This window comes from Pelophylax lessonae (genome assembly GCF_965119305.1).
Source record: "Pelophylax lessonae genome assembly, chromosome: 5".
Lineage (NCBI taxonomy): Eukaryota > Metazoa > Chordata > Amphibia > Anura > Ranidae > Pelophylax > Pelophylax lessonae.
The window spans coordinates 74,989,604-75,015,107 of record NC_138772.1 but is presented as its reverse complement, the minus strand read 5'-3'; the positions used below and the strand labels follow the sequence as shown (position 1 = coordinate 75,015,107).

The 25,504-nt window shown below is 41.4% G+C and overlaps 1 protein-coding gene across 1 annotated transcript in view; it reads left to right on the top strand.

The window, feature by feature from the left end:
* The window catches only part of LOC309556431 (uncharacterized protein C10orf67, mitochondrial), a 222,951-nt gene that overhangs the window by 76,974 nt on the left and 120,473 nt on the right, over positions 1-25,504 (top strand). Inside the window, exons 6-8 of the mRNA XM_082258895.1 lie at positions 756-903; positions 5,698-5,756; positions 12,312-12,377. Of these exons, the coding sequence (XP_082115021.1) occupies positions 756-903; positions 5,698-5,756; positions 12,312-12,377 (273 nt within the window). The remainder of the gene's footprint in view (positions 1-755; positions 904-5,697; positions 5,757-12,311; positions 12,378-25,504) is intronic.

Genomic DNA, 25,504 nt, shown 5'->3' with positions numbered 1-25,504 from the left:
TAATCACCGTTGGCCCAGAGATTTAAAGGGAAAGGGCTCAATAGCACAAGACGCCTGCACGGCCCTCTGTGTGACAAGCATGCAAAGCCACGTTAATGTTCAGAATATGAATGACCTGCGGGTGGATGCAGTAGCACCAAGGAGAGAGCCAACTGTGCTGCTATCAGTGGGCCTGATGGACTCCATGTGGCTTCCAGGCTGAAAACTTCAGTGCTTTGACATGTGATGTGCTCCTTGTGACACTAGCTGCGCTGTCACAGAGGAACAGTACAAAGACAACAAGCCCCCCTCCCAACAAGAGCACTTCACAACCCCCCAGCACTGTCCGTACCACAAAACTCCCAGCTTTACCCTAGTTACGGCCTATATTTTTCTAAATAAAAAAAAAAAAAAAGCTCATAGGGAAGTGTGGGTGTGCTAGGCCCAGCTGCCGTCCTGGACTCAGCCTCCATAATAAATTGACCTGAATGATGAGGCCATGCAAAACAGTATGATAGGCATTATCCCTGTCAATAAAAAATGCCCCCATGTGTTTATAGTCTTTGAATGTAATGTACTCGAGGCTTTCAAGAATCCCCTTTTTTTTTCCCTCCCCCCTCAGCCTTGGTCCTATTTTTCTATTCATATTTTAAATATGCAGCAGTATGCAGGAAACAATATGACGAGCATCCTGGATAATTATTACAGCTCAGCAGCATGCTAGAAAGCCCTTTTGTTCTGTGCGTTTTTAAAATAAAGAGTCTGTAATATTGCAGATCGTTTACCAATCAGAAGATGACCCGGAGAAAGAACGGCTGCTGGAAGAAAATAAGGAGATGAGAGGAGAGATGGACGCTCTGCAGGACAAGGTCCTCCAGCTGGAACTGGTCCTGAAGGAGAAAGAGAAACGCATCCACTCATTAGGTACAAACTGTGCAAAAGTCCTGAGCTCTGAGGCTCCCGTTAGACCAAAAATGGCTGTAAATTTGTCTTTTTTTTTTTTAGCTGATGCTAACTGTGAATATTAAATGGTGGATGGACATATGGATATGTTTCTACTGTATAAGACCAAATTCAAAACTTTGCATTTCAGTAATGTACAAGCTTTGTTGCTGTGCCATTCCTTTTAAATAGCACCCAAACCACATTCTCAATGCACCACAATGCACAGATGCGCATTATGTTACACTTGGAAAAAAATTAGGCAGCAAATTAAAGGTCTATTGTGGTGTGTTGGCAGGTCATTCAAAATTAACTGCAATGCATAATAACGCAAGACATAATGCCATTAAAGTGGAACTACACTGCAACTGAACACCACAAACCAAAAATGCATTTAATTCATTTCTGTTATTCAAATCAAACTAAGCAATCCATCCATGTCTCCATGCTTTATTTTGCTGAGAAATAACTTTACAAAACGCTCCCAACATTTCTGGCTGTGGCCATCTTAAGTAAGGGCAGATGGTTCATGTAGCATTTACTTCCTGGAATCTGCCTGCCCTTAGCTCATTCATACAGACAGGAGGGTGTCCTTAGCTCAGCAAACCCCTCCTTCCCTTCTGAAGACTCCAGGGATATATTCCATCATTTGCCTAGGAAGTAACTGAAAAATATCCAAAAATTGTTTAAAACAAGATGTGATGTACAGTGCTTTGCGAAAGTATTCGGCCCCCTTGAACTTTTCAACCTTTTGCCACATTTCAGGCTTCAAACATAAAAATATACAACTGTAATTTTTTGTGAAGAATCAACAAGTGGGACACAATCATGAAGTGGAACGAAATTTATTGGATATTTCAAACCTTTTTAACAAATAAAAAAACTGAAAAATTGGGCGTGCAAAATTATTCAGCCCCCTTAAGTTAATACTTTGTAGCGCCACCTTTTGCTGCGATTACAGCTGTAAGTCGCTTGGGGTATGTCTCTATCAGTTTTGCATATCGAAAGACTAAAATTTTTGCCCATTCCTCCTTGCAAAACCGCTTGAGCTCAGTGAGGTTGGATGGAGAGCATTTGTGAACAGCAATTTTCAGTTCTTTCCACAGATTCTCGATTGGATTCAGGTCTGGACTTTGACTTGGCCTTTCTAACCCTGGATATGTTTTTGTGAACCATTCCATTGTAGATTTTGCTTTATGTTTTGGATCATTGTCTTGTTGGAAGACAAATCTCTGTCCCAGTCTCAGGTCTTTTGCAAACTCCATCAGGTTTTCTTCCAGAATGGTCCTGTATTTGGCTCCATCCATCTTACCATCAATTTTAAACATCTTCCCTGTCCCTGCTGAAGAAAAGCAGGCACAAATCATGATGCTGCCACCACCATGTTTGACAGTGGGGATGGTGTGTTCAGGGTGATGAGCTGTGTTGCTTTTACGCTAAACATAACGTTTTGCATTGTTGCGAAAAAGTTTGATTTTGGTTTCATCTGACCAGAGCACCTTCTTCCACATGTTTGGTGTGTCTCCCAGGTGGCTTGTGGCAAACTTTAAACGACACTTTTTATGGATATCTTTAAGAAATGGCTTTCTTCTTGCCACTCTTCCATAAAGGCCAGATTTGTGCAGTATACGACTGATTGTTGTCCTATGGACAGAGTCTCCCACCTCAGCTGTAGATCTCTGCAGTTCATCCAGAGTGATCATGGGCCTCTTGGCTGCATCTCTGATCAGTCTTCTCCTTGTGTGAGCTGAAAGTTTAGAGGGACAGCCAAGTCTTCGTAGATTTGCAGTGGTCTGATTCTCCTTCCATTTCAATATTATCGCTTGCACAGTGCTCCTTTGGATGTTTAAAGCTTGGGAAATCTTTTTGTATCCAAATCCGGCTTTAAACTTCTCCACAACAGTATCTCGGACCTGCCTGGTGTGTTCCTTGTTCTTCATGACGCCCTCTGCGCTTTAAACGTACCTCTGAGACTATCACAGTGCAGGTGAATTTATACGGAGACTTGATTACACACAGGTGGATTTTATTTATTATCATTAGTCATTTAGGTCAACATTGGATCATTCAGAGATCCTCACTGAACTTCTGGAGAGAGTTTGCTGCACTGAAAGTAAAGGGGCTGAATAATTTTGCACGCCCAATTTTTCAGTTTTTTATTTGTTAACAAAGTTTGAAATATCCAATAAATTTCGTTCCACTTCATGATTGTGTCCCACTTGTTGTTGATTCTTCACAAAAAATTACAGTTTTATATCTTTATGTTTGAAGCCTGAAATGTGGCAAAAGGTCACAAAGTTCAAGGGGGCCAAATACTTTCGCAAGGCACTGTATATATTACATTTACAAAGCAATCATTAATGCGATCCTGTGTACTAACAAAGCAGAATGTAAACAGCTGAGAGGAACACTGTTCAAGGGTAGGTCAAAAAGTACATTTATTAGGTAGGGTAAAATATTAAAAAGAAGTTATGCCACATAATCCTGTGTACTCACAGAGCTGACATGCAGGCACAGAAGATCCTCCTTCCTGGTCTCTCTCCTCTCGCGCCAGCCAGCATCTCCCGGCCCTAACGTCCAGCAAGCCCTTGCTTGTGTGCCTGACCCGCCCATAGCAACCAATGACGTCATCGGTTGGCAGGACACGAGTCGGGAGGCCCGCACAGCTTCCCGACTGCCTGTGACAGTGGAAAGAGAGTATCAGACAGCGGACCGGCACCTCTGTAACCAGCCAGCAGACCAGCCAGCAATCATTACAGTAAAGAACAGAATTCTTATTAATGCATAGGTTGGGGGTCATTTTGCCGCGGCACACCTGGGGACCCTTCACGGCACACCAGTGTGCCACGGCACACTGGTTGAGAAACCCTGGTCTAGGCATTATAAAGATTATAGGGACTATTAGAACTCTTGCCTTCCAGTGGTGGGATATTGGGTTCAATTCCTGCAAGGAGTTTGTATGTTATGGTTTACTGCCAAAAACTTACTGGTAGGATAAACGGGATATAATCATATTAGCCCCAATGCATGAGTATGGTAGGGACATAAGATGTTCATCTGGGGGCAAGAACTGATGTGAAAGGATTCTTTACCCTCAGTAATTCTTTGACTATTATATTAGGGGTCTCTAATGTATGGAGGAGATGGCTGTAGACAAACTAAATTTTCAGTCATATATACAGTATGTGTGTTCCTAAACAATATACATTTATGGAGGGTTTTTTGTTGTTTTGTTTGTTTTTTTTTATCAATGACCAGCTTTATTTTTTTAGTGCTGTGTGACTTTTTACAAACAGAAAGGCCAACTGAACTTATGAAAAGTACCCAGCGAGCTTTGTAAATTCATTGTCCTGCCGCTCCCTCACTGCCCTGCACTGGCAAAATGTTGCACTGTCACTGCTCCCTCACTAGCGATGTAGATTTTCTGCATTTCATAAAGAGAGGCAAAGCAACTCCTTCAAAGAATTTGGCACCAGCAGAAGAATCAACATTGTAAATATTACGAAGACTATACCGAAAGTAATCCAAAATTGGGCACAACTTATTACTTAACTGACATCGGTAGTTTAAATTTCACATGTTGGTAGAGTAACTCTTCCTCTGTTTTATTGCAGGTAAATTCCAAGCAGAAGCAATGTGCTGCCATTGAGTTCTTGACAAAGGAGGGCTGCAAGCTGTCTGAAATCCACAGAAGGCTACAGAATGTTTACAGAGATTACACCATTGATAATAGTGACCAATGACAAGACATTGCTCTTGTCAATGGTGTCATCTCTGTAAACATTCTGTAGCCTTCTGTAAATGTTAGACAGCCTGCACCCCCTCCATCAAGAACTCAATGACAGCATGTTGCTTCTGCTTGGAATCCATTATTTACCTGCAATGAAAAAAGATGAAGAGTTACTATGGAGGTAGAGTTACTCTACAAACGTGAAATTTGAATGACCAATATAAATTAATAAAAAAGCTAATTCCCACTCTTGCATCACTTACGGTAGAGCCCTTGTACTTGTGTAACAAGGAATTAGCAGAGCAAGCAAAGCAAAGTAACATATGACAGATTTTTCTATTTTAGGTTGTCAGAATGGTAAATTGAGAAACATAAAATGCCTCATCCATAAGTATGATGATGGGTGTCTTAGCATTCCTTTATTCTACCAGTGTTCATATTCTGAAGATTAAAGATTCGTTTGTGATCTGTAAAAATGCTGTAAAAAATGTTATGCATCCATCATTAGTCGGGCCCAACTACCTACAGGTCCAGGTTTTACCAACAAGTTGATGTTTTTACTGTATTAATGCTACCTTCATAAAAACCATTAGGATTCATGTTACTGACTCTTGTCCGATGAGATCATTAATCTGTGAAATGGGACAAGAACCATATTCTGCCCACATGTTTGTCATATGACTTAATGGGACTTCTTATCTTTTCATGCCAGAGCTATTCAGCTCCGGAGAACCACCTGCTAAAGCCCTTCGTATTTGCTGTGACTAACAGCGAGGATGTCCAGTATTGGTATTGATGAAAAGCAGGAGGTCCTCGGAGCCACACTTGGCTCTTGAACTTACTTCTTCATTTCCCTGCAAGCAGCCGGCCAAACAGCAGGGAAAAGACCTCGAATGTCAAGGGCGGCTTTAAGGGTCAGAGTGATGCCAGGACACTCAGCCACAGAGAACTGACCGGGTCTTCTGTGCCGACCTCCGCAGCAAGCTTTCAATGCTCAGCCACAGGAATGAGATTTCACGCTCTGCTATTTTGTTCTTTTGTTCCAGATCAGGATGTGGGCGCCATGAAAGTGAGAATGGAAGAGGACCAAAAGACCATTGAAAAGGTGTGACTTTTGACATTAAGTGATGGCTTTTTTAAGTATGTTAATAGCCAGCCTGTAGCATTATCTCAATCTGTTACAAAATAGGCCAAAAAAAAAAAAAAAAAGGACCAGCGAACAAAACGGTTTTGTGTTCTCAGATTGATGGCTTATTTGAAGGAGATGAAATGTTGACAAGCGACCTATCAAAGCGCAGTGCATAGAAAACCGGTTTATCACATGGCTAACTACAACGGTATTATGCCATTGAGCAGAGCAGGGCAGTAGCCCATTAAATTATTACATTATTAGCAATGTGCTATTATTTAGCAAAATGAGTAGGCTGCTTAATCACATTATAATCCACACAAAGTTCAGTGATAAGGGGCAATTCACTACAAAATACAAAAACACAAACAAATTGCTTAGTGCTCCACTTTTAGGCTAGTTCGTTGTAATGGTTTTGACTTAGAACTTGCTTCCAAAGGGCGAAGAACACCAGAGGTCTCAGTTGCATTCATAGGTAAAGCCGTGTAATACATTTTATGTATTTATTCATAAATTTATTTATTTTACTTAAAGGTTCAGTCCACCCAATACTGATATTTCAATGCTGGAAAATTAAAGTAAATGCTAACTGAATAACATTTACTTTGCCTAAAGTACTGCATGTCATAAACAATTGCAGTTTTGAAACCTGACCTCCAGCCTTCTCTTCAGTCTTGCACAGTTGTACAGGTTCCTCTCCTGTACAATAATTATTAACTCTGATTTCACTGCACACTATGAGCTTCTCACAGTGTGCATTAGAAGTTGCAGCTAGTCCAGTGATGGCGAACCTTGGCACCTCAGATGTTTTGGAACTACATTTCCCATGATGCTCAACTACAGTGCATGAATATCAAGGGAAATGTAATTCCAAAACATCTGGGGTGGCAAGGTTCGCCATCACCGAGCTAGTCAGATATATCCTGTCTTTTTTTTTTTTTTTTAAAAGCCCGTGGTGTGTGAAACACACTCAAAAGACTTACACCCGGTGCATAAAAAAGTGCACACACGCAAAACGTGAGACACACAAAAAGTGCACAAGGCGTACACATAGCCCCCCTCCGAAGAGGAAGGGCCCTGACCCTGATCCCCCGGGGCGCGAAGCTCCTGACGGGGACTGAAGTACTCACTTTGGTCCGCCCAGCCGAAGCCAGGCAGACCCCGTTCTCCAGGGGGACTGCCGAAACAGCCCACCCCAAGTACTTGGTGGGGCTCCCCCGAAGGGAGACCCCATGAGAGAGGGTGAACTAAGCCAGAAGGCCATATCCACCCCCTCCCAAGACTTTCAGGGCAGGCCCGAGGACCTACGCCATACCAGTCGTGCAAGTGATCAACAAAAAAAGGGACAAACGTGAACACACAATAAAGAAACAAAAGAGTGGGGAAAGGGGAAGTGCTGGGTAGTGCCAAAGTGCGAGACCTTGACAGGCCCCCCCGGCCAGGAATAAAAAATTCCTCTGGTGCTGGCCAAAAGGCCCGCCCCAAGAGGCAGGTGCAGAAAAAGTGTGATGGTGCAGTGACCAAGGTGCCAAAAAACTCAGATGAGCTGCCCCTTACCAGTGAGAATTGAGGCACCCCTAGGCTGCCACCCCAGGGGCACGTACACCACGGGATTTTTCGGTCTCGGCCCCCGGCCAGACCCAGTGTAGCCCATCCTACCAGGAGGCATCAGAACTTTGGACAGCTTAGGGAGAACCTGCCTTCAACTGGGGACAAGCCTTTTGCAAGGCCAGATTCAACCCAGGAGGAAAGGCTCTCCCACCGCCATCCGCCATTCCTTACCAATCACATCCTGGAGCAGTACTAACCGGTCGGACAAGCCGGTTTTCTCTCTCCCTTCAAACTGATAGGGGCGGACCCATCCGGCTTTCTCTGACAGTGCCTACATCAAGGTCCATACCAACTGATAAGAACAGATACTACACTTGATCTTAGCCAAAAGGCCTCATTTCCTTAGGAGCATCCAGCATTCTCTAGAACATCCCTTCCAGCCTGACAGTCCCTGACCTACCACTTTCATTCATTGCATTTCTGTTATTTCAGTCATGGAGGCTCAGCATCACATGTGAGCATTACCTAGGGCAGTCTGCATGCAAATGAAATCTGCCTAGCAATGTCCCCTTTTCCAGAAGGACACCCACACATAAAGTAATTTTGATACAGTATTTGCATTACTTCTCCCAAGAACCAGCCCACTGCTTGCATCAGGGCTGAGGGCTCTTTAGAGGAGTACTGAGGCAAGGTGCTCTGTTTTCAGGAAGCTATGTATGCATAGAGAAGCACAGGGCCCCAGTGATGAAGGCACTGGATCTAAAATAGCATATGCAATTAAGTTTTTTTTTTATATAAACTTTTTCTTAGCATGTTAATTAGTGAGGAGAAAGGAATCAGGGAAGTCAAAATATATAAGCAGATTAATCTTCAGCTTTAAATAAACTACTATTTTCAACTTTTTTTTTTCATTGCTAAATAATATTGCTGCTGATCTCCTACAGTTTCTTTGCAGCCACCATTGATTACATGTACTTTAGTGGTATCTGCATGGCAGTTCTCAAGGTGGGTTTCCTGGTGGTGACAATAGTGGACCATGCCTGTGAAATGTGTGTCACCTTTGAAATGTCATACTTGTATTCTCAATTGGAGAGCGAATGACAGGTTGACAATGTGGGAGACAGTAGAAAGGGTGTTGTCACCCTATAACAGTAAGTGCCAGAACAAAGACCTTCATAACAGGATTATTTTAGGCATTCTTTTAATAAAGGCTTCAGATTTAAAAAGTTTAAAACACTTTTTTTGAAATAACATTACCGTTTCAAAACGTATATGAAATCTTTTAGTAATAATACTCATATTTACTTATTTTCCTGAATGAGTACAGTGAGCGATCCGTACTGATCACTCATTGTGTTCATAAATAACTGAAGCATAGTCAACATAGTCAAATATGTTGACTATGCTTCAGTTTATGAATAAACAGGATGCCTCTGTGCAGAGCGCTTCCTGTTCATTCTGTAGTGCAGCTCAGGCTTCAGAGAAAGAGATTGAGGAATCTATGACCCCTAATATTTCACCAACCCCCCCTCCCCCCAATAGACTTCTTAAAAAAACAAAAAAAAAACTGTAAAATATATATATAAAATTATCTCTGAGAGGTACTCTGACTGAGTTAATAAGTGGTTTGTTCATGCAGCGGGAGCCGCCTGTTACTCTAGGGCAGTGATGGCGAACCTTGGCACCCCAGATGTTTTGGAACTACATTTCCCATGATGCTCATGCGCTCTGTAGTGTAGTTGAGCATCATAGGAAATGTAGTTCCAAAACACCTGGGGTGCCAAGGTTCGCCATCACTGCTCTTAAGGGAATGCAGTGGCTGTATGAACACAGCCACAGGTCCTTTTGTATTGTAAATAGCCCCATAAACAAACTGCTAATTCATACTGTAACGGTCCTATGATTTCTGATGGTGGCCTCCAGGATGGGGATGGGGTTGGGGGGGCTAGGGAGCCCAGACAGGTAGGCGGTTTGGGACCTCATTATTTTTAACAGTGGCCCTGAGGTCTGGAACTAATGTTAGAAGATAAGATAAGGCTCACAATTGCTGTTCTAGTTCATTCCGAGGTGTTCAGTGGGGTTGAATTTAGGGCTCTGTGCAAGCCATTTGGGTTCCTCCACACAAAGCACTAATGGTACCCCTCACTGAATACACCTGAACTTAATTATTTGAGGAGCACACATACAGTACTTTTGGCCATATGGTGTGGAATTAATGGCAAGGTATATACAAACCTTTTTTGAACCATATAGTGTGTATGGAAATTAACATCTTTTTTGTGGAGGGATCAGTTGGCATGACTGCCTGCAGTTATCTACAGAATGCTTACAATGACTTTGCAGTGAAGTGGCTTTTGAAAGTTTCAAAAAGAATTAGTGACATTTTTAATTGAGGAGTAAAGAAAACAGGTAAAATAACTAAAAGAGTGTAAGAGAAAGATGGACCTCCAACAAAGAAAGGAGTTTGTATTACAAGCACCTTTGTATGGCATTTTTACTGCTTAAAAATCTGGTAAGTCTGAATTGTTTAAGTGGCTTTCGGAAAAGTCACAAATGAATAGAAATTGGTAAAACAGTTTAAAAATTGAGGAATTACAAAGAGTTGGTTTTGGATTTGCAACTGTGAACCAAATTTTAGATTAAAGTTGAACTCCAGGCAGAAATACAGTAAAAGAAAAAACATTTTTGCAGCTCTACAATCATCATTACATCATTACATGTATTAATACAGGCAGTGTACCTAAATTTGACCTGATATCAGCCCCTAGCAGTCCCTGTACAGCAGGGCTGAAGTGTCTGAGATAAAAGCAGTACAAGGAGCCAATAAGTTCACAAATGACAAGAAGCATGGTGAAAGGGGAGAGAGTAGATTGACAGAGGAATGAGCTTATCAATGTGCTGCTTTTACTTATAATGTTCAGGCCCAGGCTGGGGCAGGTCCACTATGTCCTGGGCTCCGACGTAGTGGGTTAATAATGATGACAATCAAAATGAGGACATCTTGCAGCAGTAAAAGTACTACTGGTGAATTCCCTGAACTGATGCTGAATATTGCAGCAAAAGCTAGTTTTTTTTAAAATATTTTTTATCATTGTATATTTTTATAGATTTTCAATTTGTTATTTTTGATGGAGTTTTGCTTTAAGCTTATATAAAGTAGTGAAATTGTGAAATATTTAAAATCACTGTATTAAAGCAGAAAACTAGTCATTATGTTCTATTCTGAAAATGCTCAAAAGAGCCAATACTGTGCCAACTACGATTTTGTTAGAGAACTGAAAAGACAATGGAATGGTCTTATTGGTTAAATTCAAGATGTTTCAGACAAGGCTGTATTTAGATATTACACTGCCCCAGTCACATTTGAATGGTAACGTCTTTTTGTACACGTTCCGCCCTTGTGTTATGTAATTATAGTAGCAAAAATTACTACTAATGTGTGCTATTAGATGCAGCTTCTCTTTAACCGTATTGGACATCAAAGGAGATAGTTTGAAGTTAATCTTTTGTCTCCTCTCAATATCTCCTACATACACTTATCCCTATAGTTTATTTCCTAAATAAAATGAATAATTGTTACATTTCCTCGTGTGCTTAATGTGAACCTGGGACAATTAGGGAAAAGTAACAGGTTCTACTAGTAGCCTGCCTCTTTTGTTGCTGATACTTACTTACCTTCCCTGTAATCCCCTTCTGCTCCATTCACATGCTGGAGTAAATAGCCCTGTGTAAGTTTAGAGTCACTCTTTGTCTAAGCTGGCACGGGACTAAGGACCTTCCCCTCACTTCCACCAGTGTTAATTTTGGCAGCAAATTTCAATTTAGTTTTAGTCTTAGTCTTAGGACTAAAATGGGATTTTAGTTTTAGTCCCATTTTAGTCTTATGCAAGTGTTTTAGTTTTAGTCGTATTTAGTCGACTAAAACTCCAGTACATTTTAGTCGACTAAAATGTCCTACATTTTAGTCGACTAAAACTCATTTTAGTCATCTATAATCGAATGGGTGTAGATCAATTGTAATTTGTAATGCATTATTTAAGCATTTCTCTACAATTTCCAAACTCATTATATACTACTGCTGGTCCTGGAGTGAAAAATCTAATATGTTATTATTTATGGTATTAAGCTTTGAGCATGCACCAGTGTTAATTTTGGCAGCAAATTTCGATTTAGTTTTAGTTATAGCCTTTTGACTAAAATGCCATTTTCTTTTTAGTCGTATTTTAGTCTTAAGACTAAAATGCCATTTTAGTTTTAGTCGTATTTTAGTCATCTGAATTGTTTTAGTTTTAGTCGTATTTTAGTCTACTAAAATTGTGTTAATTTAGTCGACGAAAACGTTTTAGTCGGTTTTAGTCGACGAAATTAACACTGACTTCCACATGACAGCGCTCAGACCTGCCAATTGGCCATTTAGATGCTTAGCGCAGTATTCTGGGAGGCAAAGAAGTGGATCATATATTTACCAATACATGAAAGTACTGGGTATTCCATAAGACTCTGGCAGACAAATGGCGCTGTGAGGTGTGCATTAAGTATCGGCTTACATAGTTTGGTTGTAAAGAACCCATACCCATTAAATTCATCCTAAAAAATAAAACCAACTGTAGATCCAGAAGGAAGGTAAAAAAAAACACCATTTAAAGCACGGCCCAATTTTCTGTAACAGGGGAAAAAATCCTTCCTTATTCCGAAAGGCAGTTCTACAGTGTAATTTCTTAAAAATATAAATATAAATAGTCTCTGAATGCCTAAAATGTTCAATGGTTACTTAGGCACTTTGGCACTTCTTGATTTAGCTACAGTACCAATGCCCAGTGGTAGGGAAACATAAACACAGTTTCTGTAATTAGTGACTTCCCCCTCTAACACCAGGACTAGCCCACAAGGAAACATTTGTTCTAGGCATGTCTGCATCAAATACTTTGCAATATTATTGGATTGGTAATGTAAAACATAATAGTGCTTTCTTTGTTACAGCTGTCCAGTGCTCAGGAGCAGCTTGAAATGGAGCTAAAGAGTGAAAAATCTGCCGCTGCTACTCTGGTAAGATAATTTTTACTGTTCTATATGTCCGTACTAGTGCATTGTATACTCTTCGGGTTTCAGTTCATCCTTCATAATTCTCTTTTGTTACTGTTGGCAACCTTGCTGTAATGACTTAGGATTACTTTTCTCAGTGTGCACATTCGATTCCCAGGTTTATGAATTTACTAGAGTGACACTTGATCACCTGGGTTTAGCCAGTTTTTAGGTATGTGATCTCAGAAGTACAGGGGTCTATGATGCCTACTTTTATCATATATTCAATTTCTATTTATGTTTAAATAACAAAAATACTGTGCAGAAGGATTGTAGGTAAGTAGGACACAGTAGTCACATAGTTGCCGACTTGTGAAATCAGAGCATGCATCAGTAGACAAGGCTTCTATAACCAACTGGGTCTAGGGTGTGATGGTCATCCATGGCTTAAAGGGTCCGATCCTAAAGAGCTGGCCAGGGGTCTCTGGTTTAGTTTAGGGTGTCCACTGGACAAGTGGGAGGTGGGAGAGTCCTGAAAGTGTAGTAAATTGCTTCAAAAAGGGTAGATCTCTTCAAAAGGTAAGCATAGATAGTAGTTTCACAATGGGAAGAGAATAAATAAAAAATGACTTGCATCTGTTGAGGCTGCGGTAACCCAAAAGGGTGGGAAACACGCAAACTTTCAAGTGTGCTGGTGGAGAAAACCTGTCTCCACTCAAGATCAAGGAGGTTGCTTGGGGGTTACCATCCTGGATTCTGTGCAGGATTCTCAAGTGGGTATAGGGAATTAATAAGTGCAAGAGTTTGCAAAAAATAGCCTGTCAGTGGTCCAATCGGCAGAGACACCAGAGTTATACTGTATGTCTAAGAATGGGTAGTAGTCGCCTGCCTTACTGAAACATCAAATTTCTTTATTTCACCAAATAAAATGTGTTTTGTGGCTTTAAATTAATGTTTCAATAAAGCAGATGACTCCTAGGCATTCTCAACAATAACTTAAGGCGTCTACACATTATTGGACAACTGACAGGCTTTTTTCTTCACAGACTCCCACTGCTTCCATAACAAATGGAAGTGTTGTGTACTAGTGGTGGCCCTAGCTTTGCATAAGAGCAAAGATTAGAGTTTCTATTTGCTGAACATGTGTGTATTCTTCGTGTTTTACATGCTGCTGCTGTAATTTTTTTGCATTAGCGACAAGGTCACTTTAAGAGAACTATAAGGTAGCTTTAATTATGCTTTTGAACCTTGCTACACTCACTAAGCATACCATGGTTTGAACACTCCAAGTTTAGAGCTCTGGCATGCTTGGTCATCACGCTGCTGTGCCTCAGTCATCAATACAATGCTACCCCAATAGATATTGGGATGACTAGATTTGATAGAAAGCTATTGCCAGTCTCTTTGGAAATCTCGGCTCATGAACGGTCACCCTGAAGTGGAACTACATACACGATAAACTTGTAGTAAGAAATTGCATCGGGCTGATAATCCTATGGTTTGAGCTGCTTCCCCCTCTGAGCAAATTTACTAACACCAAAATGCCTCTGTTACAGTATCGCAACCCACACTGTACTTGTGGACTTCCGTCAGTATACGGCTTCCTCCCAGTCGTGAACATAGATATCAGATTTTCCCAGCCGCCCCCATACAAAGCTAGCCGACAACTTAGCTTGTATAAGTTTTGGGACCTTCCAGAATAAGAACAGTTTCACACTCAATGTATACACACATGAGCACATCCCCCTCCTGATCAAATTTACCCCATCAGGTCAGGGGTTGCCTGATTACATTATCATATGCAGAAATATAATTAACATATCTAAAGAACAACCAACACAAACCGTATACTATTTCCACTCAGCAACTAACAGATGACAATAATTCAATCAACCTGAGCCAATTAACTAACAGACGGCCATCCTCGAGCTCCTGAAATACAATACACATTATCATATTCTCAGTGTCCATTAAGTACCTGTCTTTCACTTCCAGTGACGGTGAGTACCGTCACAGCCACTTTCACTAGATCATCTACCAATGCCAAGTGTTCCAAGTGTAAGGTGTTCGATTCTCAGCAGTTGCACCAGATGCCATGTGGGTTTTTGATGGCAGTAAAGAGCCACACACAAAAGTGTCATTTTGAGGGATATCATTTTTAGCTGAATATTATTTACAGAGTAAAGTTATGCTTTAGAGTGAACCAGAGCTTAGCTTATACAGTACAGGGTAAGGCAACAGGTTCATCTAAAAGCTGTTCCATGTAGGTAAATATACTCACTCAAATATACCCTACCTCTGTGTTTGCCATGAAAGCAAATTGACATACCAGTTACTTTCAGGTATTGGGAAGCATTAGAATCACCCACAGGTACTTCAGGTATGGGGGAGCAAACAGTGATTGTCCATTTACATAATTACATAGTAGGTGAGGTTGAATAAAGACAATAGTCCATCCAGTTCAACCTGTGTAGGTGTGTGTGGCCGTAATCATCTCTCATACCCCTGAATGTTCTGATCCTTGAGATGTACGTCTAAGAGTCTTTTGAAAGCCACCATACTTCCCGCAGAAACCACCTCTTGTGGTAGAGAATTACACAATCTTGTAGCCCTAACAGTAAAGAACCCCCTACGTTGCCTGAGGTTAAAACGCTTCTCCTCTAATCGCATTGTATGCCCTCGAGTCCTCATGCAATCCTTTCAACTGAATAGCTTTTTTTCTATGCTGAGATCACCATTGAGGTATTTATAAATTGCTATCATGTCCCCTCTCAGGCGTCTCTTCTCCAGGGAGAATAAATCAAGCGATTGCAGATGCTCTTCATAATTAAGGTCCTCCAATCCCCTAATTAGTTTAGTTGCCCTTCTCTGGACTCTCTCCAGCTCCAACACATCCCTCCTGAGGACTGGCGACCAGAACTGGACAGAATACTCCAGATGTGGTCGGACCAGAGTTTTATAAAGTGGTAGGATTATAGTTTTATCTCTGGAATACATCCCTTTCTTTATGCATGCTAATATTCTGCCGGCTTTGGCAGCTGCCGCTTGACATTGCATGCTATTGCCTAGTCTATCCTCTACCAAGACTCCCAGATCTTTCTCCATTTTTGATTCCCCCAAAGGTTCCCTCCCTAAAGTGTATTGTGTTTTTATGTTTTTAGTCCCCAAGTGCAAAACCTTACACTGCTCCACATCAAACCTCATTTGCCATGTCGTTGCCCACTCTGTTATTTTGTCCAGGTCATTCTGTAGGATATCTGCTTCATGCTGTGCAGTTATTGCCCTGCCCAATTTTGTGTCATCTGCAAAAACTGATATAGAACTACTGATCCCGTCCTCAATGCTGTTTATGAATAAATTGAACAAGGTTGGTCCCAGGACTGAGCCTTGGGGGACCCCACTTACCACCTCAGACCAGTCTGAGTATGCTCCAGAGTTGTATAAAGTACTCGAAACGCATACTTGAGTAAAAGTACAAGTGCTCGATCAAAAAGTGACTTGAGTAGAAGTAGAAGTGCTCGATCAAAAAATGACTTGAGTAGAAGTACTAAAGTATTCAACATTTTTTGCAAGTAGTTTTTTTAAAAATTTTGCTACTCAAGTGCTGAAAGTAAAAGTACCAGTAGTTTTGAAAAAAATTGCTACTCAAGTACTGAAAGTAAAAGTACAAGTACTGTGTTATGTAGATATTAAAGAAAGAAGTCAAAAGTTTGAACATCATATTGTTTTTTATTATTTCAAATGCAGCTTTTATTTATACATACAGTAGCTTTTATTTTCCTATGCGCTGATAATACACATGTTTTGAGCTTTATGAAACCTGCCATGTACTGTTCTGGCAGTGGTAATTTTTATAATAGTAACGAGTAACTATGCAGCACAAAAAAAAAATATTGGAGTAGAAGTATTGAAATCATCGAAAAAATGTAGTGAAGTAAAAGTGGAAGTAGGAGAAAAAAATTCTACTCTAGGAAAGTACAGATATTACCTTTTGGTACTTAAGAACAGTATTGAAGTAGTTCTACTTAGTTACTATACATCTCTGGTATGCGCTATTTATTACCACCCTTTGGACATGCCCTTTTAGCCAGTTCCGTATCCAAGAGCAAACCTTGCGGTCAATGCCTGCAGACCTTATTTTATAAATTAAGCGCTTGTGGGGAACTGTATCAAACGCCTTAGCGAAATCCAGGTACACCACATCCACTTGTCTCCCCCTATCTAGCTCACAGCTCACCTCCTCGTAGAATGTTAAGAGATTGGTTTGACAAGAACGCCTCTCTCTCAAAGTTGATTTTAGCCATTTTGATTTTGTATTTACTTTTCTTATTTGCCTCCTTGTATTATTCGAAAGCCGATGCTGTGCCCTCTGATTTATATTTCTTGAAGGCCATTTTTTTACCCCTAATACGTTTTTTAACATTACGGTTTAGCTAGCCAGGTTTGGCTTTGTCTCTTTTAAATTTATTTCCCATAGGAATGCACTGTGAGATGCATTTGTTTAATATGTTCCTAAAGCATTCCCATTTTTCCTCTGTGGTCAGTGTTCCCAGGGTTTGGTCCCAGTTTACCCTTTCCATCATTGAGCACAATTTGGGAAAGTTTGCCCTTCTGAAGTTTAGGGTTCTTATGTTCCCCACTTGCCTTGTTATATTGTTATTTACGCTAAATGTGATCGCTAGAGCCCAGGTTGTCCTGGACTCCTACCTCCGAGATTAGGTCTGGGTCATTAGTGATCAATAGATCCAGGACTGCATTTTCTCTAGTAGGAGAATCCACCAACTGAGACATGTAGTTGTCCTGTAAGGTTTCCATGAATAGACGGGCCTTCTGTGAGTGTGTAGTTCCCTCTTCCCAGTCAATGTTGGGATAATTGAAGTCCCCCAATATGATGACTGATCCCAGTTTTGCCACTTTACCCAACAGTGATATAAATTCCAGCTCTACCTCCTCTCTTTGGTTGGGTGGCCTATAGCAAACCCCCACAATTACTTTTCCCTTTTCTTCTTCCCTATGGAGTTCTACCCACACGGATTCTAACTCCATACTTATCCCTTCCATAATATCACTCCTCTCTATCACTCTTACATTATTCTTGACATAGATACATACCCCTCCCCCTCTTTTTCCTACCCTTTCCTTCCGGTACACCGAAAACCCTTGGATGTTGGCCAGCCAGTCATGTGAGGGGTTGAACCAAGTTTCTGTTATTCCCACAAGGTCTATGTCCTCCTCATGTACTAACATTTCCAACTCATCCATTTTATTAGCTAGGCTCCTGGCATTTGCATATACCCCTCTTAGTTTTGTGGAAGTTGATAGTGAATGGTGATTATTTTTATTCCTGTTTGGTCTGAGGTTTTCCCGCACAGACCTCCCAATTGACTTTATGGAACTACTGTCGCTGCTGACTCTAATACTGCCTTCTGTCCTTTGCTCCCTCCTGACTGACTCTACTTCTGAGCCCTCCCCCGTCTCCTAGTTTAAAAGCCCCTCCAACTTGGTGGCCATCTCTCTCCCCAAAAGAGCTGTACCATCCCCATTAAGGTGCAGCCCATCCTTACTAAAGAGCCGGTAGCCGACTGAGAAGTCAGCCCAGTTCTCCAGGAACCCAAACCCCTCCTTCCTACACCAGTTCCTCAGCCACTTGTTAAGTTCCCTAATCTCCTTCTGCCTCTCCTGTGTGGCTCGAGGTACCGGCAGTATTTCAGAGAAAACCACCTTGGATGTCCTATTCCTCAATCTATTCCCTAAGTCCCTGAAATCGTTCTTTAGGATCCTCCACCTTCCTCTTACTTGGTCATTAGTGCCCACATGCACCATGACCGCTGGGTCATCCCCAGCCCCACCCAATAATCTGTCTACCCGATCCGCGATGTGCCAAACTCGAGCGCCCGGTAAACAACATACTGTCCGGCTACTGCGATCTTTTCAACAGATTGCCCTCTCTGTCCTCTTGATGATTGAGTCCCCTTCTACCACAACCTGTCTAACCTTTCCTGAATCTCGGCCCCCCTTCTTCCTGGAGCCGCCACTCCCCTGGCAGCTGGGGGAGGGTGCCTGCTCCAGCACTGCCCACATGGGGAGAGAGTCCTTAGCCTTGGAGCTTACACAGGGCTTTTTCTAATCACAGGTGACAGGAGAAGTAGGAGAGTAAAATTAAGGCGACTTTTACTAGCTGTGGGAGCAACATTAAAGTGAGCCTGTTACTTTCAATGGACAAAGCACAATAATAACTTATAAGTAAATAACTAATAATTGGTTAATTTCCTGGTGTGCTTAAAGTGAACCTGTCACTTTGCATATTTAGGACAAAACAGGTTCTTTAAAAGTCTACCTCCTTTGGTACTGATACTTGTGTTGTATTTCTTGTACTCCCATGCTGCCCCATTTGCATGATGGAGTAGAAAGTCCTGTATAAACTTAGTCACTCTTTGTGGAGTTTACAAGGGCTAAGGATCTTCCCCTCACTCACCCCCACTTGACAATCCTGAGCCTGATGATTGGCCACATGGATGCTGAACAGGGCATTATGGGAGGTGGAGAAGAGGATCATGTATTCAGCCATACCTTGAAGGCTGTACATACTGTATACTGTATGGTTATGTTGACTGATTTACCACAGTTTACACAAAGCTTTTTCCTCATTGCAGGTAAATGGAGAAGCAAGGAATGAAAAGGCAACTTTTAATATTTGTGGAGAGTGGCATTAAAGTGGAGCTGTTGCATTATGGACAATGCATAGTTTCATTTTAAGAGCATTACTGTTTGGGGTGGTCCATTCAGAAGATTGAAAATTGAAGCATCAAGGTACCCAGATGCTGTAGACCACGCTCATTCACAATCACCGGGGGCTGGAAACAAGTCTGAGCACCCCGTTTTAACTGCTGTTTGTTTAGGGCCTTACATGAACAAGAGACCCTTGTTTTATGCAGTCAGTTTGTCTTCGTTCAAACAAGTGAGCTCAAAGTAATAATTCATAACTCTTCACTCCAAGAAAGCAATGTGCCTATTGATAGCACGGCTTCCCATCCTACTGCTCCATTATCTGAGCAGTCTGCAGCTCGGTCTTCCTCGCAGCATCAATAAAACTGCTTTTGTTACACAAGCAGCCTGCCTTGTTTATCACAAAATAAAACACAGCTTGGTCCCAACATTCATGCTTGTTCGGCGTAAGAATATGACACCGCTGTCGTTGTCACTAAATCCCACCGTCTTTAGATATGTAAAGAGTCACTTCCATGCCACTTGTCAAACTCCGTGCCAAGTCATGGCAACTATTTGATTCCGCTAGGCTCTGCCTTCTGCATTGTCAGGTTTAGAAATTCATGAAAAACGACACTTCACCACTACAATAGGGCCTTTCTATAAAACCCACTGGTGAGGGCATACTAGCAAGCATAAAGGGTTCTGTGGCATCTTATTGCACTCAATAATGAGATAATGAGAAGACTGTTGGCATGTTGAATCCTTGCTGAAGCTTAAATTCTATTGTTGCCAAAAAAACAAGCAATACTTTTTTAAGATAAGAAAAAATGGTGGTGTACCAAAACTGAACTGCGCAAGTGGATATAGATTGCACAAAATGCACTGATTAGTGCTGTGCTATCTCTTACTAGAATATGTGAAATATAAATAAATTAAATAAATAAATTATTTTTTGTGAATATGTGATTTGTGGGAATCCCTTCCAAACTGCAAGCAGCAAACAAAACGTGTAAAACGTATTAAATGTGAAACAAAGATAAATATTGCGCTCAACAATAATATTCACAAAAAGTGCTTGTGCATAAATATGTAGTAAATGAATAAGGACTGGTATAAAAATTTCCACAATGCTTAAAACCATTAGTAGCAGAAACCACAAAAAATAGGTAAAAACACAATACCAGTTTATATAAATAAAGTTCTTAATGGATAAATAAAGTCCTTAAAGTGCTTAAAATCAAGGTAATTAAATGGTTAATCGCAGCAATGTTTAGAAGCGTGAACTTGATAGAAGTGATGTGAAACCTTCACCTCCACACCTTCACCCAGTGCTCTTAATTGAATACTCCTTACCAGAAGGATATGACCCCTTGATTATAGGGGGTCGCAATCAGCATTAGTATCCACAATAACTCCAGGCCATCCTTATCAATATCTTCTCACCAACAAATGGATGTGACCAGGTATTTATGGAACTCCGATATGTAGGACATCCAAATGCAAATAAAAAGAAGATTCCAATAGTGCAGTATGCCAGTGAATAAACAATTTTATAATAAAATTGCACTTACTCCATATCACTATACAGTCCGCCTTCTATAGCAGTCACAATACCGACAGGTTTGGTATATGGAACGCCGCTCCACGCCTGCGTTCCACAGAAGCTGTGTTGCAACCACTGCAATCAGAGACATTATGAATTTGAAATTCTGCATTTTAGAGTTATGGTTATTTTAGTGTCTTTTATTTTTTAAACATATTTTATGTATGGATGTTTTTGCTTTAGTATTGCTAGGTTTTTATTTCTTTTTTTTTTCTGAAGCTGAATTTCACTGTATCAATCTGTTGGTTATGAACGCTTGGTGGGGGTCCTTTAAATCTATTTTTTAATCAGGATAGTATCAAGAAGTATATAGAGTCGATTAGATTGTATGTTTCTAAATCTACAGTCAGGTCCATAAATATTGGGACATCGACACAATTCTAATCTTTTTGGCTCTATACATCACCACAATGGATTTGAAATGAAACAAACCAGATGTGCTTTAACTGCAGACTTTCAGCTTTAATTTTAATATTTACATCCAAATCAGGCGAAAGGTGTAGGAATTACAACAGTTTGTATATGTGCCTCCCACTGTTTAAGGGACCAAAAGTAATGGGACAATTGGCTGCTCAGCTGTTCCATGGCCAGGTGTGTGTTATTCCCTCATTATCCCATTTACAAGGAACAGATAAAAGGTCCAGAGTTAATTTCAAGTGTGCTATTTGCATTTGGAATCTGTTGCTGTCAATTCTCAATATGCGATCCAAAGAGCTGTCACTATCAGTGAAGCAAGCCATCATTAGGCTGAAAAAACAAAACAAACCCATCAGAGAAATAGCAAAAATATTAGGTGTGGCCAAATCAACTGTTTGGAACATCCTTAAAAAGAAAGGACGCACCAGTGAGCTCAGCAACACCAAAAGACCCGGAAGACCACGGAAAACAACTGTGGTGGATGACCGAAGAATTCTTTCCCTGGTAAAGAAAACACCCTTCACAACAGTTGGCCAGATCAAGAACACTCTGCAGGAGGTAGGTGCATGTGTGTCAAAGTCAACAATCAAGAGAAGACTTCACCAGAGTGAATACAGAGGGTTCACCACAAGATGTAAAACATTGGTGAGCCTCAAAAACAGGAAGGCCAGATTAGAGTTTGCCGAACAACATCTAAAAAAGCCTTCAGCCCCGGTTCACACTAGGGCGACCTGTGAGGCGACCTGGTCGCCTCACAGGTCGCCGCAGGTCGCCTCCCATAGGAAAGCTGCGGACCCGTTCTAATAGGAGCGACACAAGTCGCTCCGACCTAGAAAAAGGGTCCGGAGCTTCTTTGGGGCGACCAGGAGGCGACCGCCATAGACTTCAATGTTATGAAGTCCGCGGCGGCCGCTCCGAGGTCGCGGCGCGCTGCTCGCACCGCGATCTCGGAGGTCGCCCCTGCAAGTAGCGTCGCTCATATGTGAACCGGCGCTCACAGTTCTGGAACAACATCCTATGGACAGATGAGACCAAGATCAACTTGTACCAGAGTGATGGGAAGAGAAGAGTATGGAGAAGGAAAGGAACTGCTCATGATTCAAAGCATACCACCTCATCAGTGAAGCATGGTGGTGGTAGTGTCATGGCGTGGGCATGTATGGGTGCCAATGGAACTGGTTCTCATGATGTGACTGCTGACAAAAGCAGCAGGATTCATTCTGAAGTGTTTCGGGCAATATTATCTGCTCATACTCAGCCAAATGCTTCAGAACTCATTGGACGGTGCTTTACAGTGCGGATGGACAATGGCCCAAAGCATACTGTGAAAGCAACCAAAGAGTTTTTTAAGGGAAAGAAGTGGAATGTTATGCGATGGCCAAGTCAATCACCTGACCTGAATCCGATTGAGCATGCATTTCACTTGCTGAAGACAAAACTGAAGGGAAAATGCCCCAAGAACAAGCAGGAACTGAAGACAGTTGCAGTAGAGGCCTGGCAGAGCATCACCAGGGATGAAACCCAGCGTCTGGTGATGTCTATGCATTCCAGACTTCAGGCTGTAATTGACTGAAAAGGATTTGCAACCAAGTATTAAAAAGTGAAAGTTTGATTTATGATTGTTAATGTCCCATTACTTTTGGTCCCTTAAAAAGTGGGAGGCACATATACAAACTGTTGTAATTCCTACACCGTTCACCTGATTTGGATGTAAATCCCCTCCAATTAAAGCTGAAAATCTGCAGTTAAAGCACATCTTGCTTGTTTCATTACAAATCCATTGTGGTGGTGTATAGAGCCAAAAAGATTAGAATTGTGTCGATGTCCCAATATTTATGGACCTGACTGTATATATCTAAATTGTGAGGGACAATCTCAGTAGTTCATAGACTTAAGCTCACCGTACAATCAAATGGTTGCTATCAGCCTGACCGGCACAGAAGTCTAGTTCCAGTCTGGAACATCTTCCACTCTTCCCCTAGCAGCCTGGGAGTTTTATAGAGCCCAGAGCACTCAACCTTCTTCAGCTGAGCTTGTTAATCCCTCAGTGAGCCAAACAGGCTTACTACACAGCACAAAAAGAAAAAACATTTGTATACAGCATGAATCTGGGAAAAATATATCTCCCAGCTTGGACACAACCCATATTTTTTTCTGTTACTGTGTGTGTGTGTGTGTGTGTGTGTGTGTGTGTGTGTGTGTGTGTGTAATGGCGCTTTTCCACTGCATGGAACCGTACCGGTTCGGCACGCTTTTGTGCTTTTCCACTGCGGTACCGCATGGTATAGGGTCGGAACGGTTCGGTATGGTACGGTATAGGTTTGCTTTTCCACTGCATGGAACCGAACGGTACGGTACGGTACGGCTCTGAAAAAACAGTACCTACTCGATTGTGGTTCCAACAGGTACCAAACTGGTACCATATCCCACAATCCTTTGCATGCAGTCACTACTAGCCACTGATTGGTCAGAGAATCACACCCACCCCGTTGTTATCCCACCCACTTAACTTTAGTACTACTTTAGTGGAAAAGCAAACCTATACCGTACCGTACCGAACCGTTCCGACACTATACCATGCGGTACCGCAGTGGAAAAGCAAACCGGGCCAAGCAGGGCCGAGTAGAGCCGAGCCGGTACTAGCCGGTACTTGCAGTGGAAAAGTGCCATATGTGTGTGTGTGTGTATATATATACAGTGCATTGCAAAAGTATTCGGCCCCCTTGAACTTTTTGACCTTTTGCCACATTTCAGGCTTCAAACATAAAGATATAAAACTGTAATTTTTTGTGAAGAATCAACAACAAGTGGGACACAATCATGAAGTGGAACGAAATTTATTGGATATTTCAAACTTTTTTAACAAATAAAAAACTGAAAAATTGGGTGTGCAAAATTATTCAGCCCCCTTAAGTTAATACTTTGTAGCGCCACCTTTTGCTGTGATTACAGCTGTAAGTCGCTTATGTCTCTATCAGTTTTGCACATCGAGAGACTGAAATTTTTGCCCATTCCTCCTTGCAAAACAGCTCGAGCTCAGTGAGGTTGGATGGAGAGCATTTGTGAACAGCAGTTTTCAGTTCTTTCCACAGATTCTCGATTGGATTCAGGTCTGGAATTTGACTTTGACTTGGCCAGTCTAACACCTGGATATGTTTATTTGTGAACCATTCCATTGTAGATTTTGCTTTATGTTTTGGATCATTGTCTTGTTGGAAGACAAATCTCTGTCCCAGTCTCAGGCCTTTTGCAGACTCCATCAGGTTTTCTTCCAGAATGGTCCTGTATTTGGCTCCATCCATCTTCCCATCAATTTTAACCATCTTCCCTGTCCCTGCTGAAGAAAAGCAGGCCCAAACCATGATGCTGCCACCACCATGTTTGACAGTGGGGATGGTGTGTTCAGGGTGATGAGCTGTGTTGCTTTTACGCCAAACATAACGTTTTGCATTGTTGCCAAAAAGTTTGATTTTGGTTTCATCTGACCAGAACACCTTCTTCCACATGTTTGGTGTCTCCCAGATGACTTGTGGCAAACTTTAAACGACACTTTTTATGGATATCTTTAAGAAATGGCTTTCTTCCTGCCACTCTTCCATAAAGGCCAGATTTGTGCAGTATACGACTGATTGTTGTCCTATGGACAGAGTCTCCCACCTCAGCTGTAGATCTCTGCAGTTCATCCAGAGTGATCATGGGCCTTTTGGCTGCATCTCTGATCAGTCTTCTCCTTGTATGGGCTGAAAGTTTAGAGGGACGGCCAGGTCTTCGTAGATTTGCAGTGGTCTGATACTCCTTCCATTTCAATATTATCGCTTGCACAGTGCTCCTTGGGATGTTTAAAGCTTGGGAAATCTTTTTGTATCCAAATCCGGCTTTGAACTTCTCCACAACAGTATCTCGGACCTGCCTGGTGTGTTCCTTGTTCTTCATGATGCTCTCTGCACTTTAAACGGACCTCTGAGACTATCACAGTGCAGGTGCATTTATACGGAGACTTGAATACACACAGGTGGATTCTATTTATCATCATTAGTCATTTAGGTCAACATTGGATCATTCAGAGATCCTCACTGAACTTCTGGAGAGAGTTTGCTGCACTGAAAGTAAAGGGGCTGAATAATTTTGCATGCCCAATTTTTCAGTTTTTTATTTGTTAACAAAGTTTGAAATATCCAATAAATTTCGTTCCACTTCATGATTGTGTCCCACTAGTTGTTGATTCTTCAAAAAAAAATTACAGTTTTATATCTTTATGTTTGAAGCCTGAAATGTGGCAAAAGTTCGAAAAGTTCAAGGGGGCCGAATACTTTTGCAATGCACTGTATATATGTAAACACATAAAAGTGTAAGGCAGGTGTGAAAAAATGCTGTAAATTAAGATTGCTTTCAAAATTAGAATCTTAATAGTTTGTTTTAATCA